The 22744-nt window shown below is 47.2% G+C and overlaps 1 protein-coding gene across 1 annotated transcript in view; it reads right to left on the bottom strand.

Annotated features, from left to right (window-relative positions):
- The window catches only part of NOX4 (NADPH oxidase 4), a 131268-nt gene that overhangs the window by 73215 nt on the left and 35309 nt on the right, over positions 1-22744 (bottom strand). Inside the window, exons 10-11 of the mRNA XM_068145783.1 lie at positions 21073-21237; positions 19949-20011 (exon numbers count right to left, since the gene is read on the bottom strand). Of these exons, the coding sequence (XP_068001884.1) occupies positions 19949-20011; positions 21073-21237 (228 nt within the window). The remainder of the gene's footprint in view (positions 1-19948; positions 20012-21072; positions 21238-22744) is intronic.

Raw genomic sequence — 22744 nt, 5'->3', positions numbered from 1 at the left:
TCATTCTAAAGGAGCCAGGCCAGCAGCTATACCCTTTAAAAAGCAAGTCTAGCATCAATAGAATTCTATGTCTAGGCTACACTCACTCTTAACCTTTTCTTTTGGTCATAGTATCAGTCACGGTTGGAAGGGACCACAAGGATCATCCAGTTCCAACCCCCCTGCCATGGGCAGGGACACCCCACACTAGATCAGCCTGGCCAGAGCCTCAGCCAGCCTGGGCTTAAACACCTCCAGGGACAGGGCCCCAACCACCTCCCTGGACAACCCATTCCAGGGCTTCACCATCCTCATGGGGAAGAACTTCCTCCCCACCTCCAGCTTCATTCCATTCCCCCTAGTCCTATCACTACCTGAGATCCTGAGAAGTCCCTGGTCACAAAAGAACAGGCTTGTCTGGGGGTGTGATTTGCACCAGCTATTTCACTAAGACTCAGTTAGTGATGATGTCCAAGTGAGGATACAAGAGTGCAGAAACACTCCCTCTACTATGGTCACTATTCAAACTCAGGGACAGTCCAATCACTCCTGAATCCAAGGCATCTAATTGAGTCCTATTCTTGCACACCAGGGCACATGTCTTCAAGGTGTTCATTCTCTCATGTCTTCTTCTAACTGGAAACTGAGATTTTGCTGCACTTCACAGGAGTGTGTAGTTTGCAAAGGAAAAACATCAGATTGCATGGCTCAACATAAAAATCTATTTGCAGTCACCATTCTGCATCTGTGCCCTCACCCTGGGGCTACCTACTTGTGATTTGTCATCAACACAGGAATGATATTTACAGCCTTATCTACCCCATTGTATATAGAACTCCTCCAGCCAACCATGCCAAAGGTCCAAGAAACCCCCTCAGTTCTGCTCCTTGTTACCCACAGGGAGATTTCAAGTGTGCTGTCTGGACAGCTCTTTTTCCAATCTGGTGACCAGGCTGTCATGTGCAAAAGTGTCAAACACTTTATGAAGGTTCTCTGTTCACCACCATCCATGGTGACAAGACAAGAGACCAGGGACAGAAGCTGCTTCAGGTGAAATGCATTTTGGCACATAGTATTTGGATTCCCCCCTGTTCCTTTTAAGCTGGGAGCCCTAAGAAACAATTAGAATAGAGTAGACCAGGTTGGAAGAGACCTTCAAGATCATTGTGCCCAACCTATCATCCAACACCACCTAATCAACTAAACCATGCAACCAAGCACCCTATCAAGTCTCCTCCTGAACACCTCCAGTGATGGTGACTCCACTACCTCCTCAGGCAGCCTATTCCAAAGGGCAATCACTCTCTCTGTGTAGAACTTCCTCCTAACATCCAGCCTAAACCTCCCCTGGCACAGCTTGAGACTGTGCCCTCTTGTTCTGGTGCTGGTTGCCTGGGACAAGAGACTAACCTCTGCCTGTCCACAACCTTCCTTAAGGTAGTTGTAGACGGCAATAAGGTCACCCCTGAGTCTCCTCTTCTCCAGGCCAAGCAACCCCAGGTCCCCCAGTCTTTCCTCATACAGCCCGTGCTCCAAACCCCTCACCCACTTTGTGGCCCCTCTCTGGGCACACTCCAGAAAGTCAACCTCCTTCCATCCTTAGTTCAACCTCCCTGCCAGAGCAGGATGGCCTAAAGGGGGTCACAGGAACTTTCATTCGGTAAGTTACATGGGAATTTGGTTGTTTTCTTTAATAAATAGCAAAATGCAGTGGTTAGCTTTGGCAGTGACACTCTCTCCCAAGCAAGCATTGAGGGTGTTGAATGCTCTCTTTCTCATCCAGCATTCAGGCTCCCTGGAATCAGTGACCATTAGCTGTACTGTGGTGAAAGCTGTATGCAACCCTTCACTTTTTCCCCCTATTGCCCAGTACACTGCCCAAGAAGGAACTGCAAAAGTCTGCCAATCTTTAAATACAAACTTTCTTCTAAATCCTCTTCCATAAGTGATGTTTTCTAAGCCTGTAAATCACTAGCTTGAGTAGCCTGTAATGAGAAGGGACACTAGATACTGCTAAGCAAAAGGTCACAACTGGTAGGCTTTTTAGTGGCTTTTCTGGCATTTTGAGGAGTTAAATGAACCTCGTTTGCAGCACTCATTTGATTAAAATGCTATGGGATGTAAAACAACTGTGGCAGATTGGGCAATTATGTGAAGCTATGTTAATCTTACTCTAACCTCAAGCCATCTGTATCTTTTAAAAGTGAAGCACTTTACAGGTAGGAATGTCTACACTACTCAAGTTATCTGCCACTATTTGGCTACCCTACAGAAAAACTGAAACCCAGAGAAATTCTGTTACTCTTAATATACTCTGCAGATTTACACCCCTATAAAAATCAAACTATCTTCTTAGCATTGGAAATCAGGTAGATATCCTCAGAGCCGTTAAGCACATGTAAGCAAGTTTAGAACATGCAAAGTGTTGAGAATAGTATTTTGTATGTAGATAAAACTTAAGGAATTATCTTGTGTTGTGACAAAAAGCCACTTGCCCATACTATTTCCTTCCCCACCCCTCCTTTATTTTTCTCCAAGTTAACTTGAAATATCAGATCCTGGGCTGCAGCAGGAGAAGTGTGGCCAGCAGGGCAAGGGAGGTGATTCTCCCCCTCTGCTCAGCTCTGCTGAGACCCCACCTGGAGTACTGCCTCCAGTTCTGGAGCCCCTATGACAAGAGGGATCTGGAGGTGCTGGAAGGTGCCCAGAGAAGGGCCACGAGGATGATCAGAGGGCTGGAGCACCTCTCCTGTGAGGACAGACTGAAGGAGTTGGGGCTGTTCAGTCTGCAGAAGAGAAGGCTCCGAGGTGACCTAATTGTGGCCTTCCAGTACCTGAAGGGGGCCTACAGGAAGGCTGGGGAGGGACTGCTCAGGATCTCAGGTAGTGATAGGACTAGGGGGAATGGAATGAAGCTGGAGGTGGGGAGATTCAGGCTGGAGGGGAGGAGGAAGTTCTTCCCCATGAGGGTGGTGAAGCCCTGGAATGGGTTGTCCAGGGAGGTGGTTGGGGCCTTGTCCCTGGAGGTGTTTAAGGCCAGGCTGATCTAGTGTGGGGTGTCCCTGCCCATGGCAGGGGGGTTGGAACTAGATGATCCTGGTGGTCCCTTCCAACCCTGAATGATACTATGAAATTATCATATAGGCAATTTGCAACACTCTCTGGAGAAGTCAATGCTTCTAAAGCAACAAATTAGTTACCCTCACCAGCAGCTATAACTCTACCATTTGCCTCCATGCCAAGGCAAAATACAGGTTATAGTTTTTAATAATGGTTAATGTTCTAAGAAATTAACACAGACTTGAAATGCATTTATCAGCTTCACACAGTGAACACCATTCTCAGTCATCCCCTAAGCTTTGCTTTTATATGAACATAAAGTGAGTGAACTAATCACTGTTAGGTCATAGTGGTTAATACTTTACATCCACTTTACATTGGTCTGAAAATCCTCCAGAGGTGGATGGGCAGAGGAGAAATCTGTACATAGGAAAGCACAACATACAGCAGATGAAAACCATGTCTGCAGCTTACAATACCCTGAATACTTAGCATCACTGGTATCTACTCCCAGTCAAGAATTCTTCCCAGAACAAGACACAAGACAAAAATCTACAGAACTGGTTTGAACAACATTAAATACTACTTAAATATTGTAAGCCACCATTTTTAGACCTCAGGGTGCAGGGAGTTGGGGTAATCCAACAACAAACTAAGAAGAAAACAGACAGTTAATGCCTGAAAGTCTCCAGGGTTTCTGTGCACATCTACTGCAAGAATTATGAAGACTCTTTAGACAGCTGTTAGGTTTTGATTACAGCACTGCCACAGAAGCACAGACTGGGAAAACACTGCACAGTATCATCACAATAAAGGGGATTAAAATGGTGCCCAAGCTATCTATCCCCAGTGTTGCCCTGCAAATAAAGCTCCTTACAAGTTCATGTGGAGATGCTGCTCTCAAGCTGATGCACCACAGTGAACACCGACTTCTGTGTCTGGTGCTGCAGTGGGTGAGCTGAATAGTGCACAGACTCAAGGATCTGTACAACAGCTGGAAGAACAAAGTGAAACCTCATCTTTGTCTAAGTTTGGCATTAAAAAGCTCATTGTGGAATTTAAGTAAAGGCAAACTCCAAGGAAAGCTTTCATTTGGGGAAGAAAGCTAACATGGATCCGTGGGTATCCTGGCAGGGACAAAGTGCTGAGCTCTGATCTATTTCCTATCTCTGCCTGTCAGGGTGAACCACCTGCACTGCAAACCCCCTTTCATCAGCCCATACTCAGACAAACCATTACACAGGTCAAGAAAGACACATTAAAGACTTTGCAAGTGTGGGAAAGAAGAAGAACAGGGAAGGTGAGGAGGAGAGAACTAAACACAGCCAACTTATTTCCCTTCTATAAGCAGAGAAAGAAAATAAAGAAAAATTCTAAAAGGCTTTCAACTTTTTCAACTGCAAAGTGAAAACATGAACCTCAGAAAGCTGTAGCTTGTCTGGTTACACAGAGAACTGATATGAACATTCCCAAAATGATTCACCCTGGCATTAGAAAATGAAGAGGAGTGATGACAAACACAGGCCTGCTATATAAAGGTAGCCAAAAAAAGAGTAGCTAGACTTCAGTCTGACTCATAAGAGGTGAGCTACGTTACACTGGACTGCCCCTGGTTCAATCTTGTAAGCAGCAAGTTTCTGAGGAAAGAAAGCAAGCAGTTAATCTGAGGCTTTACTCTTCCAAACACAACTCTGCTTCAAAGGCTAGGAAATGGCACTGCTCATTTTCCTCTTTCATGTTACTTTACAAGTCAGATTTTGTCTAAAGGCTTTCCCTTGGCCCTGCAGCTATCCTGATTTAACTGGCAGACATGAGTAGACACTGACACATCAGAATGTGGGGAAAGCCTAACCATGGAACAGGATTTAAGAATCAAGGGTGTCTGGATGATCAAGGCAAGACCACCATGCCTCAAATACTCAGTGCTTCAGCCAGAGCCCTCCCATGCAAAGCTGACTCTTTGCTAGCTGTCCAGCTGCAGAAAGCTATCCCAAACACTTTTCCCTTTCCCCTTCCATTCCCTTGTACTTCTTGTTGTACAACCCCAAACACCTGCAGTTTAGCTAGTGGAAAAAACCACACCACAGCCCTCTGGGGTACTGAGGTCAGCTGCAGGCTCAAGAAGGATCATCCTGGTCATCTGGGGTCTGACTTCTTCTGTAAGATACACCACAAACCCACACCTACTAAACCCTATGAGTCTGTAGTTCAGCATTTGCTACTCCACACCCTGCAATCTGAGTTGTTAACTTGCTCTCAATGCTGTGATTTTGTCTCAATCTATGAGCACCTCTCTTGTATTCACTCTTTCGCCACAAGAAAACACAACTCTTTATTGTCACAGATGTCTTAAAGTTGTAAATAGAACAATGGTTTATAGAAAAGACATGCAATGTTGCCTAAAATATACACAGTGCTGAATAAATAAAGCAAAACTGTTTATTTTGGTTTCCAGTAAGTCTAATAGCCCAGCTGCTACTTTGTTGATGCTATGGATGCACTATGAAGATACACTTCTCCACACTAGTCAGTACTTCTTAGCCTCTGCAGTTCAATCAAGGTAAAAAAATTCCTTTGTAATGTGGTGGGTTAAAGTTCCCCCCCAGCAATCAGCCTTTCATCCCAGCAGGGACAATGCATTCCATAGATTCATAGAAAGCAAGAGTTGGATGGAACCCCTAAGGATCAAGTCCAACTCCCCACAACAGTTAGAACCTCGAATAGGATGATAGTTTTAGGCCTCTCACTACAAGACAGACATTGAGTTTGCTGGAGTACATCCAGAGAAGGGCAACCAAGCTGGTGAAGGGTCTAGAGGAAAAGCCTTATGAGGAGCAGCTGAGGGAACTGGGATTGTTTCATCTGGAGAAGAGGGTGCTGAGAGGGAGACTTCATTGCTCTTCACAACTACCTGAAAGGAGGTTGTAGTGAGGTGGGGATCAGTCTCTCCTCCCTAGTATCAGGTGATACAACAAGAGGAATGGCCTGAAGTTGCACCAGGAAAGGTTTAGATTGGATATTAGGAAAAATTACTTTAGTCTTGAGACACTTGAAAGGGTCTAGAGAAGGGCAATGAGGCTGGGGAGAGGTCTCAAGCAGAGCCCTGTGAGGAGAGGCTGAGGGAGCTGGGGTTGTTTGGCCTGGAGAAGAGGAGGCTCAGGGGAGACCTTATTGCTCTCTGCAACTACCTGAAGGGAGGTTGTAGCCAGGAGGGGGTTGGTCTCTTCTCCCAGGTAACCAACACCAGAACAAGAGGACACAGTCTCAAGCTGTGCCAGGGGAAGTTTAGGCTGGAGGTGAGGAGAAAGTTCTTCCCAGAAAGAGGAATTAGCCATTGGAATGTGCTGCCAGGGAGGTGGTGGAGTCCCCATCCCTGGAGGGCATCAAGAGGGGATTGGATGTGGCACTTGAAACTACAGTTTAATTAGTCCTGAGGTGTTGGGTGACAGGTTAAGCTTGATGATCTCTGAGGTCTTTCCCAACCTTATTGATTCCATGATTCTATGATAGTCAGACATTGCAAAAGACTCAAAAGGAGTCAGATTTGCAAGTTCAAATGAAAGTGAAGTTCTACTTCAGAGGTTTACACAGACCCCCAAACCCTACCAAATAAACAAGCCTGAGGAAGTACTGAAGGCATCTGAAGTATTAATCTATTTTTGTTTTACTTAACTTCTTTGTCCAACAGCTGGTAGATTTTCTACTGCCATGAACCGCAGACAAGCTCTAGGGATTTCTTTAGCTTGCCAGCAAAATACTTCACAACATTTGCATTTCCCTAAATGCTCTGCAAATCACCTCACCAAGACAAGCTCCAGAACCCTTTGCACAAGATATTTAACAAATCTCATTAGTACATCATCATGCTGGATTCTGGGGTTATTTTATTGATCTGTCTGTATGACCTTATCCATTGATGCCTTCACATACTTCTTACTCAGGCAAATTTCCAGAAGTTGTTCACTCTGAGCTGGGTTAGGAACTGGCTGGAGAGCTGGGCCCAGAGAGCAGTGGTGAATGGTGCCACATCCAGCTGGCAGCCAGGCACCAGTGGTGTCCCTCAGGGATCAGTGCTGGGCCACACCCTGTTCAGTATCTTTACTGATGATCTGGACAAGGGGACTGAGTCAATCATCAGTAAATGTGCAGATGACACCAAGCTGGGGGCAGGAGTTGATCTGTTAGAGGGTAGGAGAGCTCTGCAGAGGGACCTTGCCAGGCTGGGCAGATGGGCAGAGTCCCAGGGCATGAGATTGAACACATCTAAGTGCTGGGTTCTACACATTGGCCACAGCAACCCCATGCAGAGCTACAGGCTGGGGTCAGAGTGGCTGGAGAGTGGCCAGGCAGAGAGGGACATGAGGGCACTGCCTCACAGTAGGCTGAACATGAGCCAGCAGTGTGCCCAGGTGGCCAAGAAGGCCAATGGCATCCTGGCCTGCATCAGGAATAGAGTGGCCAGCAGGAGCAGGGAAGTCATTCTGCCCTGTACTCAGCACTGGTTAGGCCACACCTTGAGTCCTGTGTCCAGTTCTGGGCCCCTCAGTTTAAGAAAGGCATTGAGACTCTTGAATGCATCCAGGGAAAGGCAACGAGGCTGGAGAGAGGTCTGGAGCACAGCCCTGTGAGGAGAGGCTGAGGGAGCTGGGGTTGCTTAGCCTGGAGAAGAGGAGGCTCAGGGGAGACCTTCTTGCTCTCTAGAACTCCCTGAAGGGAGATTGTAGCCAGGTGGGGGTTGGTCTCTTCTCCCAGGCAACCAGCACCAGGACAAGAGGACACAGTCTCAAGCTGCACCAGGGGAAGTTTAGGAAGAAATTCTTTGCAGAGAGAGATTGGGCATTGGAATGTGCTGCCCAGGGAGGTGGTGGAGTCACCATCACTGGAGGTGTTTAAGAAGAGCCTCGATGAGGCACTTAGTGCCATGGTTGAGTTGATTAGGTGGTGTTGGGTGATAGTTGGACTCTGATCTCAAAGTTCTTTTCCAACCTGGTTAATTCTATTTCTACTTCATTTGGTTTTTTTACTGAAGTATTTCAGAGTTTGGCCCCCAGGCTTTTCCTGTTGTGGACTGTTTATTTCTCAAGTTCACAGTACAGGACACGTGTTTCTCCATCAGCTCCAGGTTTGTTCCTTCACAGTGCAAAGTTTCTTGGTTAAAAGAAGCTTAGAGCTCAAACTTCAGCACTAGACTGCTAATGCCTTCACCGAATAGAAATGATCTCCGGATTAGTTAGGGATAAAGGCAGCCTTGGCTCTACAGAATGATGGGTTTCTCTCAGAAAAGCAAGTGTTACATGTGAGGTTGTTTATGCTCATGTATCATTTGCTGAGAGCTTTCTGACAAGGCACCAAGCCCAGAGATGCAGATGTACAGATCAGGGCCATCATCTTGTAATCCCATCATGCCTAAACCCTGACATCAAATGGGTTTGAAGCGAGGTGCAGAGGTAACAAGGAAATCTGCAGACATCAAATGAAAGAACAAACCTTAAAGGTAGATGATGTATGAATAAATAAAGGCTCTGAGATATTCAGGCACAGTACTATAATTTGTTATGTACATCCCCAAACCTCTTTAAGGTATTTGTTTCTACCCACTCTGAAAAGATTAATGGGTTTTAAGAGTTTCTCTCCCTGTAAAACAACCATTACTTTACAGAACTCTAATTTGGATACTAACCATACAAAAGGGTTTCTCCATAAAAGGTATTTGGATTTTTTCTGTCACATAGCAACAAATAAGAATCATATAGCTTGAAAAAAAGCTGCTCTCCTCTTGGGCACTGGGGACAGTACCAGTTACATGTGTGTGAATGCCCACTCTGACTTCCAGCAGGAAGGGAGCCAGGGGTAGAGAGCAGTGGAAAGCAGTCACCCCTGGCTCTTTTCCCTTACTTAAAACCATTCAGTAAGTTTTCCATTCAATAAACTCTTCTACCTAACTAGGGGATCACCAAGCCTTTGTCCCCCACCACCACCCCACTTCATCTTCCTCAAGCAGCTCCTACTCCACCATCCTCCAACCTGCCTAAACAGCCTCTGCTCTACCACCACCATTTCTGCACCCATCCCAGAATCAGGAGCAAAACCTTCAACCAGCCAAGATACCACACAAAGGAGCTCACCCCCAGTGTGGACCCCCAGCCAGCAAGCACAAATAATATTGGAGCAGTCATCAATCCTAGCCCTAACAGCCGGGGGGCCACCAGGCCCCCCGGCCTTTGCAGTCACCACCACCATCACCCAGTGTGCACCAGGGGCACTCACCAGAGATGAGAGGAGGATCCTCAGCCCAGACGGGCTCAGCTTAGGGTTTCTGCTGCTCCTAGTGGGGATTAAATAGGGGAGTGGGTGGAGAGGGCCAAGTGGCCACAGCTGGGATGGGAGGAGACTCCCACAGAGCCCAGGTGCTGTGGGATGTGAGTGCAAAAAGGGGGAAAATGGGGCCAGGGGTGGAAAAGGGGCAGATCTGGTGGGAAAAGGGAGGTGTTGGTGAAAGAAGGGGATGTTAAAATAACTTTATTTTCCATAACTCTTTCATAATGTACAACTGCAGTTCATGGCTTGCTTTGCCTCCATGAAAAAAGAACAAACCCATCAATACTTCATAAAATACACGTAGAATAGGATCATACAGTCAATAAGGTCGGAAAAGACCTCAGAGGTCATCAAGTCCAACCTGTCACCCAACACCTCAGGACTAACTAAACCATGGCTTCAAGTGCCACATCCAATCCCCTCTTGAACACCTCCAGTGATGGTGACTCCACCACCTCCCTGGGCAGCACATTCTAATGGCCAATTACTCTCTGTGAAGAACTTTCTCCTCACCTCCAGCCTAAACTTCCCCTGGCACAGCTTGAGACTGTGTCCTCTTGTTTTGGAGCTGGTTGCCTGGGAGAAGAAACCAACCCCCACCCGGCTACAACCTCCCTTCCCTTTGAGATCATCATATCCAACCTATCACTCAACACCATCTAATCAGCTAAACCATGGCACCAAGTGCCTCCTCCAGTCCCTTCTTAAACATTTCTTTCCTAAACGGAGGAGCCCAGAACTGGACACAGGACTCAAGGTGTGGCCTAACCAGTGCTGAGTACAGGGCAGAATGACCTCCCTGCTCCTGCTGGCCACACTATGCCTGATGCAGGCCAGGATGCCATTGGCCTTCTTGGCTGCCTGGGCACACTGCTGGCTCATGTTCAGCCAGCTGTCAACCAGCACCCCCAGGTCCCTCTCTGCCTGGCTGCTCTCAGCCGCTCTGACCCCAGCCTGTAGCTCTGCATGGGGTTGTTGTGGCCAATGTGGCACTTGGGACTTGTTGAATGCCATCCTGTTGGACTCTGCCCATCTGTCCAGCCTGTCAAGGTCCCCCTGCAGAGATCTCCTATACTCTAACAGATCAACTCCTGCTCCCAATTGAGTGTCATCTGTAAACTTACTAATGGTGGACACAATCCTCTCCTCCAGATCTTTAATAAAGATATTGAACAGGATGGGGCCCAGCACTGATCCCTGCAGAATACCACTAGTGACTGGCTGCCAGCTGGATGTGGCACCAGTCACCACCACTCCCTGGGCTCAGCTTCCAGCCAGTTCCTAACCCAGCTCAGAGTGCTGCTGTCCAAGCCATGGGCTGACAGCTTGGCCAGCAGTTTGCTGTGGGGGACAGTGTCAAAAGCCTTGCTGAAGTCCAGTTAGACTACATGCACAGCCTGCCCCACATCCACCAGGCAGTCACCTGGGCATGGAAGACCACAGAATCACAGAATCACTATGGTTGGAAGAGACCTCAAAGATCATCAAGTCCAAGCTGTCACCCCAGTCCTCATGACTAAACCATGGCACCAAGTGCCACGTCCAATCCCCTCTTGAACACCTCCAGGGATGGTGACTCCACCACCTCCCTGGGCAGCACATTCCAACAGCTAACAATTCTCTCAGTGAAGAACTTTCTCCTCACCTCAAGCCTGAACTTTCCCTGGCACAGCTTGAGACTCTTGTTCTGGTACTGGTTGCCTGGGAGAAGAGACCAACCCCCACCTGGCTACAACCTCCCTTCATGTAGCTGTAGAGAGCAATGAGATCACCCCTGAGCCTCTTCTTCTCCAGGCTAAACAACCCCAGCTCCCTCAGCCTCTCCTCACAGGGCTGTGCTCCAGACCTCTCCCCAGCTTTGTTGCCCTTCTCTGGACATGATCAAGTGTCTCAATGTGCTTCTTAAACTGAGGGGCCCAGAACTGGACACAGGATCAAGGTGCAGCTGAGCACAGGGCAGAATGACTTCCCTGATCCTGCTGGCCACACTATTCCTGATGAAGGCCAGGATGCCATTGGCATTCTTGGCCACACTGCTGGCTCATGTTCAGCTGGCTGTCAATCAGCACCCCCAGGTCCCTTTCTGTTTGGCAGCTCTCCAGCCACTCTGACCCCAGCCTGCAGCACTGCATGGGGTTGTTGTGGCCAAAGTGCAGATCAGGTTGGTCAGGCAGCACCTGGGCTCTGTGGGAGTCTCCTCCCACCCCAGCTGTGGTCACTTGGCCCTCTCCACCCACTCCCCTATTTAATCCCCACTAGGAGCAGCAGAAACCCTAAGCTGAGCCCATTTGGGCTGAGGATCCTCCTCTCATCTCTGGTGAGTGCCCCTGGTGCACACTGGGTGATGGTGGTGGTGACTACAAAGGCCGGGGGGCCTGGAGGCCCCCCGGCTGTTAGGGCCAGGATTGATGACTGCTCCAATATAATTTCTGCTTGTTGGCTGGGGGTCCTCACTAGGGGTGAGCTCCTTTGTGTGGTATCTTGGCTGGTTGAGGGTTTTGCTCCTGGTTCTGGGATGGGTGCAAAAATGGTGGTGGTGGAGCAGAGGCTCTTTAGGCAGGCTGGTGGATGGTGGAGCAGGAGCTACTTGAGGAAGGTGAAGTGGGGTCTTGGTGGGGGACAAAGGCTTGGTAGTCCCCCAGTTAGGTAGAAGGGTTCTTAGATAACTTACTGAATGGTTTCAAGTAAGGGTAAAGAGCCAGGGAGTGACTGCTTTCCACTGCTCACTACCCCTGGTGCCTTTCTCAGTGGAAGCCAGGGTGGGAGTTAACAAACAGTGGCTCTGACAACGATACCTCTTCTTCATTATCATTTTGCTTGGCTGGAAAAATCTGTGCTTTGCAGAGCAAGAGAACAACTTTTAACCAAAGGAAGTTCTGCAAGAGCAGGTATTTTTTCTCTGGATACTAACAGGCAACACCAGGATGATTGAGGGACTGGAGCACTGCCCTGTGAGGAGGGGCTGAGAGCCCTGGGGCTTTTTAGTCTGGAGAAGAGAAGACTGAGAGGGGATTTAATAAGTGTTTATAAGTATCTGAGGGCTGGGGGTCAAGAGGGAGGGGATAGGCTCTGCTCACTTGCACCTTGTGGTAGGACAAGGGGAAAGGGGTATAAACTCATCACACAGGAGGCTCCATCTCAACATGAGGAGGAACTTTGTTGCTGTGGGGGTTGCAGAGCACTGGAACAGGCTGCTCAGAGATTGTGGAGTCTCCTTCTCTGGAGACTTTCAAGACTGATCTGGATGCATTCCTGTGCTAGGTTCTGTCGTCTTCCTACACCGGGGGGTTGGACTGATGGAGTTGGGGCTGTTCAGTCTGCAGAAGAGAAGGCTCCAAGGTGACCTAATTGTGGCCTTCCAGTATCTGAAGTGGGCTCCAAGAAGGCTGGGGAGGGACTGCTCAGGATCTCAGGTAGTGATAGGACTAGGGGGAATGGAATGAAGCTAGAGGTGGGGAGGAAGTTCTTTCCCATGAGAGTGGTGAAGCCCTGGAGTGGGTTGTCCAGGGAGGTGGTTGAGGCCCCATCCCTGGAGGTGTTTAAGCCCAGGCTGGATGAGGCTCTGGCCAGCCTGATCTAGGGTGGGATGTACCTGCCAATGGCAAGGGGGTTGGAACTAGATGATCCTTGTGGTCCCTTCCAACCCTGACTAGTACTATGATACTATGACTTGACCTTGATGATCCCTTCCAACCTCTAATGTCCTCTGATCCTGTGATCCAAGTATCTGCACATGCAAAACTGTCCTCTCACCTATTGAAAACTCAGCTTTCCTTTATTAAAAAGGGGCACACATTTGTTCTCTAACTTCCTACATGCTGTAAAGGACACAGCAAGGATCTGACCATCTGCATATATAAGCAGGGAATTCTAGTTCCTCTGTACGACTCCTTGTATTGCTCATACAGAACTGTGTGTGGAAGTAAAGGAAGAAAGATGCCACACTACAAAACCTCCTGATGTGATCTGCTTCAAATTAATCACCTGCACAAAAAAGATGGAGAAGCAGCAAAAGGGCAGAACTGCAGGCTTTGGTCTCAATGAGATGTAAAAGCAGTTCTGTTGTGTAGAATGGAAGTAGGGGAGCTCAGAGCACACTATAGTGCAGGAGAAAATGTCTAGTTTCAAACTCTCTTGTAGGTAAGAGACTGTTTACCTGCCACCAGAACTAGGATCTTGACAGTGAATGAAGAGCCAAACCTCTTGGGAGGGTCTGAAGCAGCAGCCACTTATGCTAATATAAAGTAGGTATTTCTTAAAGTTATAGCATCTGAATGCTGCAGTCTTTGTTTTGGGTTGCTTCAGTTTCATTTTTTGCTTTAGATGTGCCACTTCCATGCCATCTGCTTCTATTAACCCTGTAGTGTAAAGCCAAGGGCATCCTGGCCTGTATCAAGAATAGTGTGGCCAGCAGGAGCAGGGAGGTCATTCTGCCTCTGCCACACCTGGAGTCCTGTGTCCAGTTCTGGGCCCCTCAGTTTAGGAAAGATGTTGAGATGCTGGAAGGTGTCCAGAGAAGGGCAACAAAGCTGGGGAGGGGTCTGGAGCACAGCCCTGTGAGGAGAGGCTGAGGGAGCTGGGGTTGCTTAGCCTGGAGAAGTGGAGGCTCAGGGGAGACCTCATTGCTGTCTCCAACTACCTGAAGGGAGGTTGTAGCCAGGCAGGGGTTGGTCTCTTCTTGCAGGCAACCAGCACCAGAACAAGAGGACACAGTCTCAAGCTGTGCCAGGGGAAGTTTAGCCTGGAGGTGAGGAGAAAGTTCTTCCCAGAAAGAGTTAATTGGCCATTGGAATGTGCTGCCCAGGGAGGTGGTGGAGTCACCATCCCTGGAGGTGGTGGATTGGAAGGTGGAAGGAAGGATTGGACATGGCACTTGAGGCCATGGTTTAGCTAGTCATGAGGTGTTGGGTGATAGGTTGGACTTGATGATCTCTGAGGTCTTTTCCAACCTGATTGTAAGAAGTTGACTGTCGTAGAATCAATGTAGATCAACATCTTCACATTTTCACCTGTGATTTTAACAAGTGGGGTTTACTTCTTTGCACAAGGTGTTCTGTATGCTTAAAGGGGAACTGAAGGACAGGAGGGTGCATCCTAACAGTGGTGCTGGGTCAGGAGGAATGATGGAATAAAGGAATGAAATCTGTCAGGTCAGCCAGTGAAGAGTGACCTGTTCAGAACAGGCAATGCTTCTTCTCTGCCTGAAGAGCCTAAGCTTAGTGGGCTAGGATTTATTGTTCCATCACTTACAATAAAATCATGTCCTGAATCTCAGGGAAATTCAATATAGATTATTTGCCTGACCCACTTCAATGAAGAAAAGAATTGTGGTCAGGTCACTGAAGCCTCTAGACAGGAACTACAGCATGCAGAATTCAGTTCCCAGAAACTCCTAGAGAGCCTCTCCAGCACCCAAGGGAGGTTCCTGGGGACTAACTCTAACACTTCTCTAGCCAATGCAATAATGTGGTCTGAAAGATTTAAGATTAGCTCCTGTTCTGAATGTCTCCTGGGAAAGTGTCATGCCCTCATACTACAGGGGTAGTAAAATGACTCTGCTTTGCTTGACAAGGGTGGCAGTCTAGCAAAGGTGTTATCTCAGTGTCTGCATATAATGCATACAACTCTGACAACTCATTTGTTGGGTGCTAAAGTAACACTTCATACACCTTGCTATGGTGAAATGTCACAATACCCAAAAAGATAATGTTATACATGCATCATTGTCACAAAGGAAAGAGGACAATCCTTTGAGACCAAAGACTTCAGCTGGGGGTGGTGGAATTACTATTCCAAATAGCAGATCTATGCTGTCACCATAAAACAGAACTTAATGAAGTCCACCCATCAGCAATTCAACTTCAGCTGAGAGGATAAAGCAGATGGACTCTAACTCACCACAGTATCTACTAGACTCTTCTCCATAGCCACCACAATAAAGACAGCAGTTAAGAAGCTTTGATACTGCATGGACCACCTGGACTTTTTTTTCCTTCTTAGATAGCACTTCTAGTTTAGAATTGATGTCCACCCAAAGAACAGCTTTGAGCAGCTCACACTGTTTTGTGCATGCACCAGAACTAAGGATTTTAAACTTTAAGCTATTCAGACAGCAATCCAAGTCAGCTCTGAATTCACACCACAGGGGCAAGACATCATCTTACAGAATTAACCAGGTTGGAAAGAGCCTTTGAGTCCAAGCTAACCTGTGTGCAACACTGCAGTTCCAAAGGAAAATGGGAGCACAACTGCAGCTGGTGACAACCAAACTGACACTAATTTGGGACAACCAATGATTTCATCCTACAGCTGTGGATGCTTGTTGCAAAGCAGAAGTTTCACCAAGCCTCAGATCTGAGCCATCTCCAAATTTAGAAGAATTTGTATGGGTTTTGGCCTTATTTCCAAGTTTGTTACAGCCTAATTTCCATGTGAGGTGATGGAAATCTTTCCTGTGTTCTTTTCAGAGAATCAACAAGATTGGAAAAGCCCTCAGGGATCATCAGGTTCAACCTATCACCCCACATCTCATGACTAAATAAACCATGGCTTCAAGGGCCACATCCAATCCCCTCTTGAACACTTCCAGGGATGGTGACTCCACCACCTTCCCAAGCAGGCCATTCCAATGGCTAACAACTCTCTCTGGGAAGAACTTTCTCCTCACCTCAAGCCTAAACTTGCCCTGCTGCAGCTTGAGATTGTGTCCTCTTGTTCTGGTGCTGGTTGCCACAAGCAAATCAACACTACTAAAACAATGAAGTTACTGAGCTTTATGAAGAGCTGGGAGAAGATACCAGACTTTTGGTAGCTAAGTCATCTAAACTGAAGCTCGTGGCTTTCATTGACTGTGTAGTAGATGCAGTAGAGACCACACAAAAAGACCCAGCACATCTTCTGAAGCACTGAACATCTGAAAAAACACAAAGCTATTTGAGAGGCTTACTGCCAATCACTGCATACCAGTGCAAGAATTTCTGAAGGCATAAGAAAAGGCACTTCTGCTGAGACACTAATGTATGTCCTGAATGGGAATCTGCTTTTGGAGTCACTCATTAGCAAATACAGGAAGCATGCAGCCATTAAACCGTGCAGTACTATGGTTTCATGCTGCTGCCAGTAGTGTGGTTAAGTGTCTGGAAAGAGAGGGAGCTCAAAACCAAGAGGAAAATGTGAGATGGAAAGAAAAACCAATGCTACTGCAAACCTTAGTCTCTTCTTGTTGGTACAAGTTACAGCAAAAAGCAACAAGAATGAAGTCAGAGGAAAGACTTCCCACGATGTAAAAAATGCAGATGGAAGTCTCTCCATACACTTGGGGGTTTGTGCTGTAGTTTTTGTAACTTAGGTTTTTTAAACTTCATTTTGGTAAGATCTGGGGCTTTCTATAAAGTGTGGATAGATGAACTGTAATGAAGGAGCATCCTTACTACAAGAAATTCATACTACTCTTAAAATCATAATCTTAAGATTACTCTTAAACTACAGGCTGGGGTCAGAGTGGCTGGAGAGCAGCCAGGCAGAGAGGGACCTGGGGGTACTGGTCGATGGTAGGCTGAACATGAGCCTGCAGTGTGCCCAGGCAGCCAAGAGGGCCAATGACATCCTGGCCTGCCTCAGGAACAGTGTGGCCAGCAGGAGCAGGGAGGTCATTCTGCCCCTGTACACTGCACTGGTTAGGCCACACCTTGAGTCCTGTGTCCAGTTCTGGGCCCCTCAGTTCAGGAAAGATGTTGAGATGCTGGAATGTACCCAGAGAAAGGCCTCATAAATGGAGTTAAAAATGCCAGCTTGCACATCAACCATGAGAGAAAATTGTGATCTCCATCTGCCTCCACTTCAGAGTGTGCACATGATGTTGCCAGGAGATTGAGGAAGGTTATCCTGCCTCTTTGTTCAGCATTGTTGGGCTGTACTTTAAGTATTGTGTCCAGTTCTGGGCTTCTCACCTCAAGAGAGCGATCCATCTCACATGGAGGTCAATGATACTAACAAGCACTCTGGGCCTGGAGTTGGACTGCAGGCTGGGAAGAAAGCACCTGAAGTGCAGTAAACCAGCTTCAGTGGTGGCCCAAGTTAAATGTCTCTATGCTAATACACAGATCATGAACAAGCAAGAAGAGAAGGATCAACCAGGTTGGAAGAGACCTCCAAGAACATCAAGTCATCAATCACCTAACCCTAACTCATCAACTAGGCCATGGCACTAAGTGCCTCATCTAGGCTTTCCTGGGCAGCCCATTCCAGTGGGCAATCACTCTTTCTGTGAAGAAGTTCTTTCTAAGATCAAGCCTAAGCTTTCTCCTACACAGCTTGAGACTGTGTCCTCTTGTTCTGTTGCTGGTTGCCTGAAGGAGACCAACCAGAAAAAGAGAAGGAAAAAAAAGCTGCAGATATTTCTGAACAGTGTCTACCTCTATGTTTACTTGGTTAAGACTCAGAGCTCCCTCTGGCTGGAGCTTCTGGTGGGAGCTTTGCCAGAGTGCTACAAGAATGGGTTCATGCCCTTTACACAACCTCCCAGTGTTTTCCTCCACCTCAATGTTATGTAAGGGACTGAGCTAAACTGTAAATATTACACAAGCCAGAAAAGGGAAGGGACTAGTACAACATCTTCATGACTCCTTCACACTGACTCATACCTTCCTTTCCAATTTTGCTTATAGCCCTTGCTTGGAGTATAAAGATATGTCTGAACTGGTCACTTCTTGGCTTTCAAGCATACTCCAGGCACAGAGAGATGCTTCACTGGCTCAGAGGACTCCATGTAGAGCCTGGGAACTCTTTTTAGTAGGGCCTATTTCAATAGGCTTTTTAGTATGGTCTGTTCCATTAGGACATGGGGTAATGGTTTTAAACTAAAAGTAGTAAGATTTGGGCTAGATATAAAGAAGTCTTGTTTGTTTGTTTTTTCACAATGAGAGTGCTGAAAGACTGGAACAAATTGCTCAGGGAGGTGGTAGAATCCCCATCCCTGGAAACATTCAAGGTTAGGTTGGAAGGAGCTCTGAGAAACCTCATCTAGTTGAAGATGTCCTTGCACTTTACAGAGAGGATTGGACTAGATGATCTTTCAGGGTCCCTTTCAGCCCCAATTATTCTGATTCTAAGGAGACCAACAACACCAGAAAAAAGGCCACAGTCTTCCCTCTAGCTCTGCTGCAGTCACTGCTGCACTGCACCTCCAGTATTTGCTCCTCATGCTGCATCTGGTGTGGCTCTAAGTACCACACTCCTACACTAGCCCAGAAAAATAACTCAGGGATTACCATGATCCAACAAAAGAAGCAGCAGTGGTGTTCCAGCTTGCTTGACCTACAAGCAGGTCAGCTGGGAACAGAACAAATACTGAGTTAAGCTATTTCCTACACACTCTATAAGCACAGTCCCACATTGGGCATCACATTAAACATCAAAACAAACAGCCTTCTAAGCAAGGCCAGCAGCCCAAGGCGTATTCTGTGACCTAGAAAGGCATGTGGAAATGGCTGTTCCCTGCTTAGGCTGAGCAAAAGAGATAGTCATAAACCTACCCATTTCAAGCCCTCATTATGCTGTAAAACAGCTATTTACCCAGTAACAGCATTTCTCCAGCACAGCTGATGCTCCACTGAAATGTTTGGTGCAATAAAAATGAATCTTGGTAACTCAGCAGTAACATCCTATCTTGTGATACTTATTTTAAGTATGCAATCTTGAAGGATATGCTGTTGTGCTGAGGGATACCACTGCACTTCACAATGTAGAGCACTGAGCAGGAAGAGAAATTTCCTGGTCTAGTATTGCACACTTCAGACATGATGCAATGTGCATATGTGGAAATTGGTCATTCTAACCCTACAGTTTCACTGCATGACTATAAAAAATCACCCAAACTGTAATTTCTCAACTGGAGTTATGTATGAAAATATGCTGCATCTTATCTGAATAGAAATGAGCCAGCTATATTTATTAAGAAAGAAACTCACAGCTCTGTCATTCTGCTCCTGGACTCAGCACTGCTCAGGCCACACCTTGACTACTGTGTCCACTTCTGGGCCCCTCACTTTAGTAAGGATATTGAGACACTTGAATGTGTCCAGAGAAGGGCAACAAGGCTGGGGAGAGGTCTGGAGCACAGCCCTGTGAGGAGAGGCTGAGGGAGCTGGGGTTGCTTAGCCTGGAGAAGAGGAGGCTCAGGGGAGACCTTCTTGCTCTCTACAGCTACCTGAAGGGAGGCTGCAGACAGGTGGGGATTGGTCTCTTCTCCCAGGCAACCAGCAACAGAACAAGAGGACACAGTCTCAAGCTGTGCCAGGGGATGTTTAGGCTGGAGGTAAGGAGAAAGTTCTTCCCAGAAAGAGAGATTGGCCATTGGAATGTGCTGCCCAGGGAGGTGGTGGAGTCACCATCACTGCAGGTGTTTAGGAAGAGACTGGATGGCTACTCAATCTTTCTGGGAAGAATTTCTTCCTAAACCTCCCTCATAAATGAAACATAAGCTCTTCTGGAGGGAATTTTCACCTTGAAGGAAACAAAGACCATTTGCTGCTTGCTTACTCAATGTATGTACAACAGGGAAAGTACAGAAAAAAGCCCAACTGTTTCTTACCATTGTGAGGGTGAATGGATGGCTTTCCAGGGCAGACACTCTTGGGCAGTGCAGAATGACATACTGAAATAAAATCAGCCAGAGAAATTTACATCATTGAAAAGATGCATTCAAAACATTCAATGTCAGGCTAGCATATGCAAAGTGAAAGTCTCAGAATCAATAAGGTTGGAAAAGACCTCAGAAATCAAGTCCAACCTATCACCCAACACCTCAGGAATAAATAAACCATGGCTTCAAGTGCCGCATCCAATCCCCTCTTGAACACCTCCCTGGGCAGCACATCCCAATGGCCAATTACTCTTTCTGCAAAGAACTTTCTCCTCACCTCCAGCCTAAACTTCCCCTGGCACAGCTTGAGACTGTGTCCTCTTGTTGTGGTGCTGGTTGCCTGGGAGAAGAGACCAACCCCACCTGGCTACAACCTCCCTTCAGGTAGTTGTAGACAGCAATAAGGTCTCCCCTGAGCCTCCTCTTCTCCAGGCTAATCACCCCCAGCTCCCTCAGCCTCTCCTCACAGGGCTGTGCTCCAGACCTCTCCCCAGCCTCATTACTCTTCTCTGGACATGTTCAAGTGTCTCCACACCCTTCTTAAATGGAGGGGCCCAGACCTGGACACAGGACTCAAGGTGTGGCCTAACCAGTGCTGAGTACAGGGCACAATGACTTCCCTGTTCCTGCTGGCCACACTATGCTTCATGCAGGCCAGGATGCCATTGGCCTTCTTGGCCACCTGGGCACACTCATGTTCAGCTGCTGTCAACCACTAACCCCAGGTCCCTCTCTGCCTGGTTGCTCTCCAGCCACTCTGTCCCCAGTCTGTAGCACTGCATGGGGTTGTTGTGACCAAAGTGCAGCACCTGGCACTTGGGCTTGTTAAATGCCTTCATGTTGGACTCTGCCCATCTGTCCAGCCTGGCAAGGTCCCTCTGCAGAGCCCTCCTACCCTCTTGCAGATTAACACCTGCTCCCAACTTGGTGTCATCTGCAAATTTGCTAATGTTGGACTCGATCCCCTTGTCCAGATCATCAATAATGATACTGAGTAGGATTGGGCCCAACACTGATCCCTACAGACAATGCTACATGAACAGCAATGGTTTTTTAGGAGCACACTAACTCACCTGACCAGGCCTTGCTTGAAAATCATCCTTCACCATCCTTACTTCAAGGACGTTGGAGGGATGGCTAATCACTGAAGTTATTGTGACTGGTTTGTTACTGCGGATGTAGCGGTACAGCCTTTCCATGCAGTACAAGCACAGAGGTCCAGAAATCCAAAACCATGTCTATTGAGAGGACAAAAATTGTGTTACCTCAAGGACTTTTCATTTCATGTTTTCTGATTTCAAAACCACACAAGCACCTGCACAACCTCATCTCACATCTGCTATGAAACAGCGTGCTGGTCACAAGTGACTTCCACAACACTAAGGGCATGAATCCAAACGCTTCATCAATCTGACTTGGCAGCATCGGGCACAAGATGCACACTCCCTTTAGCTCCTTCATCAATACAGATTAACCAGGTTGGAAAAGACCTTCAAGATGATCAAGTCCAACCTATCACCCAACACCATCTAATCAACTAAACCAGGGCACTAAGTGCCTTATCCAGTTTTTTCCTAAACACCTCCAGTGATGGGGACTCCACCACCTCCCTGGGCAGCACATTCCAATGACAAATCACTCTCTCTATGAAGAATTTCTTCCTAACATCTAGCCTGAATCTCCCCTGGCACAGATTTAGACTGTGTTCATGTCCCCCAAGAACAAAAAATTTCAGTCATCAAACTCATCAAGAACAAAATGCTAATGACCTTTGCAACCATGCTACTCTGGGTCTATGTAGTTACATTGACAGTGATTTTAGTCCTCCGGAAGACTTTTGATGTTCTGTGGGTTCAGCCTGGAGAAGAGGAGGCTCAGGGGAGACCTTATTGCTCTCTACAACTACCTGAAGGGAAGTTGTAGACAGGTCTCTTGGTCTCTTTTCCCAGGCTACCAGCACCAGAACAAGAGGACACAGTCTCAAGCTGTGCCAGGGGAGCTTTAGGCCGGCTGTTAGGAAAAAGTTCTTCATAGGAAGAGAGATTGGCCATTGGAATGTGCTGCCCAGGGAGGTGGTGGAGTCACCATCACTGGAGGTGTCTAAGAGGAGACTGGATAGGGTGTTTGTTGCCATGGTTTATTTGATTAGATGGTGTTGGATGATAGGTTGGACTCAATCTTGAAGGTCTTTTCCAACCTGGTTAATTCTATTCTATTCTATTCACATGGAGCCAGATATACACTGATGCTTCTAATTCCGGAGTGTTGCCGCAACAAATAACTTTGTTGGAGGACTTCCTTGCAGAACAGATTGTTTCTCATTATGATTATAAGCTCCCCAGTACAATGGGTTCCCCATGCAGCGAGTAAGGGATCTGTGTGTTCTGCAGTAAACTGTTGCAATACTGAAGTCCTGCGGTCTGTTCTGGGAGCGTCTCGAATTGTGCACCTTGGAATTGTAAACTCTGTATTCCCAAACTTCCTCAGGCTACTTGTCAATACAGCTCTGCTCATCTTTACCCAAAAGAAAAGAGAAACTCTGGATAAAGAACAAGCTGCTGCCACAAAACATGAAGAAGCAAAAGGGACACAGAAAACAGGAAAAGCAAAGGCTTTTCTATTCCCGCTGTCATCATGCTCATGTACCCATGTCACATACATAACAAGCCTGTCTGCAAACAGCAGGCAATGCAGAGCCAAACCACAACCAACTGCAAGCCAGAAAGGAGCGTGAAAACTTGCATC

The sequence above is a fragment of the Melanerpes formicivorus genome, unplaced genomic scaffold (genome assembly GCF_026170545.1).
Source record: "Melanerpes formicivorus ecotype bairdi unplaced genomic scaffold, bMelFor1.0.p_v2 SCAF_1, whole genome shotgun sequence".
NCBI classification, from domain to species: Eukaryota; Metazoa; Chordata; class Aves; order Piciformes; family Picidae; genus Melanerpes; species Melanerpes formicivorus.
The sequence above is the reverse complement of the archived record's forward strand: the minus strand, read 5'-3'. Positions and strand labels throughout refer to the sequence as shown.